The sequence below is a fragment of the Bombyx mandarina genome, chromosome 22, assembly GCF_030267445.1.
Source record: "Bombyx mandarina strain Sakado chromosome 22, ASM3026744v2".
Lineage (NCBI taxonomy): Eukaryota > Metazoa > Arthropoda > Insecta > Lepidoptera > Bombycidae > Bombyx > Bombyx mandarina.
The window spans coordinates 16,103,140-16,109,544 of NC_143228.1; the positions used below are offsets into that span (position 1 = coordinate 16,103,140).

At 36.1% G+C, this 6,405-nt stretch overlaps 1 protein-coding gene across 1 annotated transcript; it reads left to right on the plus strand.

Moving 5' to 3' along the window:
* Nucleotides 1-977: 977 nt before the first annotated feature.
* Nucleotides 978-6,005, plus strand: LOC114240192 (dual specificity protein phosphatase 14). The gene is made up of 4 exons (XM_028170665.2): nucleotides 978-1,306; nucleotides 3,478-3,706; nucleotides 4,187-4,323; nucleotides 4,577-6,005. Exons 1-4 carry the CDS (start codon nucleotides 1,203-1,205, stop codon nucleotides 4,764-4,766), a joined length of 660 nt encoding a protein of 219 aa, XP_028026466.2. The 5' UTR covers nucleotides 978-1,202; the 3' UTR covers nucleotides 4,767-6,005.
* The last annotated feature ends 400 nt before the right edge of the window (nucleotides 6,006-6,405 follow it).

A 6,405-nucleotide genomic window follows, 5' to 3' on the forward strand; every position in this document is an offset into this window, starting at 1 on the left:
ATACGACGATAATGTATAGACAATATTATCAAAGTCCCCTACAACTAGAAATTTTAATTGTAAATCAAAAAACGGTTTTGATATTAGCCCCTCGACGAATTCAGAAAGACTGAATTAACCACAGAGACAGAGTGATAAAATCTTAAATATCAAGGCAACAGGAAGTGTTGGCACCGAACTCACAATGGTTATTTAACAGAAATTTATGGTTTAATTCAGTTTACAGGTGAGACTTTTGAAATCATACGATATTATTTCAAGTATTTTGAAATTGGAGAATCAAGACTATAGTTTGTATTCATACTTGGCTTCCGCTTCAATATTCTATAAATAATATTAAGTACAAATGTGTAGTAACACGGAATGCTGCTTAATAAGCTGGAAAATGAAATTGAGGTTGATTTGGTATTTTTTTTTGCTTATATGGGTGGACGAGCTCACAACCCTCCTGATGTTAAGTAGTTACTGGAGCTCATAGACATCTACAACGTAAATGCGCCACCCACCTTGAGATATAAATTCTAAGGTCTCAGTATAGTTTCAACGGCTGCCCCAAGCTCTTCAAACCGAAACGCATTACTGCTTCATGGCAGAAATAAGCAGGGTGGTGGTACCTACCCGCGCGGACTCACAAGAGGTCCTAACCACCAGTAATCATTCGAAAACCAACAACAAAATGTATTTAGTGATTTTATTTAATTAAAACAAGAAAGAAATTTAATTGTAGAACTATCTACGAGATTATGCAATTCGTGAAAACATGATAAAACGCTTCGGTGATGCATTCTGTTTATTGGATAATCTGGATCGAATAAGAATAAGAATAGTTCGTTTATGCTTTATTATGTCCGGATACAGAAGCTCGGATCGTAAACAAAGTACGTGTCTCGGTACGAGAATAGCCCGTGGAATGCCGGATATTGCAGCCGACCGCCGTCGCGATGTAGGCACAGGTAGCCAGGAGTGAGGACTCACAGCATTCTTACACTCGATGCTCTCTAACTGAACGTTTCTCTCCCAGTGTCAGTGCGAATTCAGCCGACGGTTCGCGCGTACGCATCCGACACACCCGACTTATTACCGCAACGAAATTACACACGAGAAAGAAAAAAAAAACATTAAAATTCCAAACGAATTATTTTGTGGTTTTCCGAGGCAGTGGAGTTGTTTCTGATTAAACATAAAAGTGAATAACTGTAGCGATGAAAGTTTTAACTGTTGGAGACAAAGTTGCTAGTGTCGGTCGAGAGAATGAGCCCACCGTTGTGGTCGACACGCAAAAGTTAATTAGAGAAGAACTGAACAGGTGAATAAAAATTATTTTCCTGCAATATTTTTGAAAGAAAAAAAAAATTAAGCAATTTTTTTATGTTATTCCTTTAAAAGCTAAAAAATATTTAAACATTGACGTTTTTACTGTGTGTGTTTGTACTCAAAGAGGGAGATATGTTTAAAAAATGTGTTATTTAATTATTGCGAAAAATAAAGATATTAAGGTCTTAAGATTCAATAGGGAGAAATGTGTCTATTGACTAATCTGTAAAGCTAGGTACTTAAAATTTGTAATCAAAATATTCATTTTTAAATGAAGAATAATAAGAAAATGGTTGTAAAAGCAAACACAACATTTTGCCTTTCTTACTTTCAGATCAGTTATTAGACAGGATAGGTTGATATATGCCTGACTAGTCATCAACTTCAGAAATTCTTATTACGGGGTTCACCTTAATTACTTCGGGTTTTATATTATAATTTTCGTTTAACAATTAATCTATTAAACAATCAATAATTTTATATAAAGCCTCTCAACGTATATTTACTTTAGTTTTATATTTAGCTTACTTTAGCTTTAGTTTGAAACTTTTGTATTTTCCTTATGAAGTTTGCTATTACCTTGTAGATCACATATTTATTTGAAGTGGCACTCGAAATGTGGTCAACAAACGTAATGATTACATTGTTCTGCGTTAACTTTTTTGGTGTTAAGATTTTAGTAAATGACGGCTAATATTTGCTTATTTTGGAAATACGATTTCATTTCATCAAATCTCGTATGAATACGACGGTACCGCCTATTTTTGCCGCAAGCCAACTACGCGTCCTTGGTTGAAGCATTCGTTGTATATAATTCAGATTTCGCCATAACGTCCTCCTGTGAGCACTTGAACCCAAGTGGATTGTACGCACGGCTGCTGGTCTCTGGGGCGACATTTATTCGCGTAGTTAGTGATCTGACTATTCTCTAGTCAGATCACTAACTTGACAAAGAAATTCGCCAAAACTGCTTACATCCACGACCGTTACCTTGAAAACGATTTTTCGTTTAAATTTTTTCTTACATAAATTATCTACGCACATTAATAAAACAAGAAAATGTTAATATAAATGAAAACAATCGCTTTTTTAAATACAATAATGAAATTTACTTAACTGGTGGTAGGACCTCTGAGTCCGCACGGGTAGGTACTACCACCCTGCCTATTCCTGCCGTGAAGCAGTAATGCGTTTCGATTTGAAGGGTGGGGCGGCCGTTGTAACTATACTGAGACCTTAGAACTTATATCTCAAGGTTGGTGGCGCATTTGCACTTCAGATGTCTATGGGCTCCAGTAACCACTTAACACCAGGTAGGCTGTGACCTCGTCCACCCGTCTAAGCAATAAAAAAAATTAAAATACTTGCAAACGGTACAGAATGTCGTATTCTATTCACCCAATAAAATAAATGTGTTGACCTTCATCGTTTTAATTAGGTGCATTTTTGGCGAATCATTGACTAGTTGCCTAATAAATTATGCGAGCACAATGGGCATACGTAGGCTGAGTGTCCCGGCTAGATCAGCCCGCCCTGGCACGAAGCCAGGATGACACAACTTGAAGGAATTTCGTGTTTACGTGCCGCGCTCCGTTTGTTGTACGACAGAATACTTCGATTCTGCAGCGTTCTCGCCTTCTGTTTACGATGATACGTCTTTATCGATTTCATAAACTTCCCCATTGTTGGCGTGAAGTGTGAATTTTTTTAACTGAACCTTTGATGTTTTGTTTTGATCTATTCATTATTAAAACGGATATTGTTTCTCGTTATTGTTAGGATCTTAACAGTTTAATATGCTTTAACGATTTAGCTACTAAGGGCTGTTTTTTTTTCCCTACCTAAGCTGATAGCCTTGAGAGGCCATTTCAGCGTAACCTTAACTAGTAGGTGAGCTCACGGGGCTCAAACCGGAGTGATGCTAACACTGACCCTAGCAAGAGCAGTGCTTCGCAGAATCTGCCACCGGATCGGAAACGCGACCCACTGAGAAGATCCGGCGAGAAACTCAGTGGGCTATAGGGCTGTAAGTCGTATAACGTTTAATCAGACAAAATTTTTATTTTTTAAGGTAACAGTGATACGTTAATGACAATTAAAGGAATGGCGTTTCTGAAGTCGATATTTTAAATTTATGTTTTTAAGCTCTTATTTTGTCAACAGGGGCTGTCCATTGGGCGTGTCGAGGGTCACGAATCTAGTCTACGTGTGTGGAGCTCACGCTCTACCTGGAGCCGTTAGGGTTTTGCATCCTGGATTGATCGTCAGCGCGGCGCCAGAACTGCCTCCACCGCCCGAAGATTACGTACCGAGGCATTTCGTACCCCTGTTGGACACTCCGAACTCAGATATGCTCCCCTATATGGATAGGGTTGCTGACCTTATTAATGAGGTGAGAACAAGATTAGGAATGATTTAGTTCTTAAAAATAAGTTTCATAATTATCAAGTTTCATCATTATTACTTAACTACTAGTAAATTTAGACGGACGACACTACTCATTCAATGGGAGATGGTCGACGTTTTCTATGATTAATTGGGAAAACTTAGCTCGAAGAGGAAATTCTATGCAATTTTCAAATTACTTTTGTATTGTGCATTTTTTTTATTGCCCTTAATACTCTTCTCGACTCTGCAATTAAAAGTAGCTCAAAAAGCAAAGTATTTTGGGTTTCGCTCTTTGCTATAAAACTAGAATAGGATTTTTTGGACTAGTTAATCTAGAAAACCAAGTGGAAATAGCACTACGGATGGCTTATAAGGAATAGTTCCAATTCGAGGAAGCCTAACAGCATCTCCGTATTATCAGATTAATAATCGAACATTTTAACATGTAAGATCCTTTTGTTGACCTTTCAAAATTTTGCCCAAGGTGGTCACAAATGGAGGGGTGGTGTTGGTTCATTGCGTCGCCGGAGTGTCCAGATCAGTGACACTCTGTCTGGCTTACTTGGTCAAATGGCAGAAGATGACTCTCCGTGATGCCTACCACTACTTGAAGATAAGACGGTAAGTTTAATCTCAATCCCAATATAATATTTTTGCATTAACAATTACACTTCAATACTGTATCAACTACAAGTGGTTTTCAAAATCCTTGTAGATAAAAAAAAACAGAGAACACTATGAGAGTTATATTTTATGCACAATCATGACCAGAATTACGTATTTTCTTTTTACTTTTAAAAATGCTCGGGGTACAATTAGTTCACACCGATATCATTGATGACACAATCCAATTAACTCATTTCTTGTCTCCTAGACCACAAATTCGACCGAACACGGGTTTCTTCAAACAGCTCATCAAATTCGAAGAAAGACTGTTCAGCGAAGCAACAGTCAAGATGGTGTATTGCGAAGCCATCGACAAAGAGATCCCTGATGTATACGAGCCTGATTACAGCGGAATGACATGGTTCAGGCAACGATACGGACCTATCGAAAAATGCTGAAATATTAAAAGGATATCATCAACGCGTATATTGTAAGGATATAACGGAATTCAATTATGTCATCCCAAAGAGGCTTCATGAATTTTTTGTGACATTTTTAGTTCCGGTATTACCTTATAATATCTATGGAATATGGCCTAAAGGTCTAGATAGGCCATAAACTCAAAAAAAAAACTATCTATGGAACGCGTTATTTAAATACATATTCGAATTGCGAAAATGAGAGCTGTGATTTGCGCGGGAAGTAATATAAGACTGAGCGAATGAATGAGGTTTGAATGGTGGAATGGTTTTAAAATGAACGAGTGAAGAAAGATTGGTGAACGGATGGATTGAATGTGCTGCTTAATTTCTATCGTATACATACTTTGAATTGAAGAAAACACGGCTGTTGTGAAAATGAAAATGTTATTTTTGCTTTAAATATTATGAAATATTATGCACTTATAAAGCCTAAATATTTTAGGAACGCTCAGAATCTGTACTTGTCTGAACTTAGCTATACTCGTACGGTAGAAATGAAATAGTTATTATTATCGTTTTAAATTATGAAAATCTAATATAATATGTTAACACATTAAAATGTTATAATATTGATATTATAAATATGTACCGCGTTATGCTACTCCGTGTTAAAGTTTTTATCTTGGATTCATATTTCGAAATTTTTTAAAACTGTGTTATATTAAAGAAACAGTAAGTTTCTTCTGTTATAAGAAGATATAGAATCTTCTGTTATATTATAGCATATATAATTCTCGGGATAAAAAGCGTATCGATAATGTATTAATAACAGGTTGTACGCTTGTGTCAAGTAGAGACAAATTAATTAATGATTCTATGTTGCATGGTTGATATCCAGCTGTAAACAAGAAAATTGTTTTTTGAAAATTTGCTCCAAATTAGAAAGCTATATCTTAATCTCTAGTACTTTCTTCGGTTTTCGCGATTATTAATTTAAATTAGTAAAATTAATTAAAATTAGTTTTACGTTTTAATCCAAATTTTGTATTCGTTACACATTATTTACTTCGTGATCGCAGATGCTGTCGTAAAAGTCATTAAACGATAATTATCTAATCTTTTGTTAACTTTATATTATTTAGTTTGTAATGTGATATCGATTTAATTAAGAAAAATAGTTTTAAATGTAATCGAATGTATCGACTGTATGTTTTCGATGAAAATTTTGTGATGGGACCAAAAATAAATGTATCGGTGTTTTTTTTCTAATTGAAATTTTTGTTTCATTTTATTATTTTACTAAGTCTTCGAAGATGACTGGTGGTAGGACCTCTTGTGAGTCCCTACGGGTAGGTACCACTACCCCGCCTATTTCTGCCGTGAAGCAGTAAATGCGTTTCGGTTTGAAGGGTGGGGCAGCCGTTGTAACTATACTGAGACCTTAGAACTTATATCTGAAGGTGGGTGGCGCATTTACGTTGTAGATGTCTAAGGGCTCCAGTAACCACTTCATATCAGGTGGGCTGTGAGCTCGTCCACCCATTTAAGCAATAAAAAATGGTTAGAAGCTGTGAAGAATGTATATCATTTGAAAAACTAAACAGTGGTCATGAATTTTTAGTGGTAAGTTTTCGTTTGGGCGTTGTCTAAATACTGAACCAAGGTCTAACCAGAT

Excerpts from the sequence above, each read along its gene's own strand:
- LOC114240192 (XM_028170665.2), top strand. The coding sequence starts at position 1,203 with ATGAAAGTTTTAACTGTTGGAGACAAAGTTGCTAGTGTCGGTCGAGAG. Across the intron at positions 3,707-4,186 it reads TTGCTGACCTTATTAATGAG|GTGGTCACAAATGGAGGGGT; the intron begins GTGAGAACAAGA and ends ATTTTGCCCAAG. Across the intron at positions 4,324-4,576 it reads CACTACTTGAAGATAAGACG|ACCACAAATTCGACCGAACA; the intron begins GTAAGTTTAATC and ends CTTGTCTCCTAG.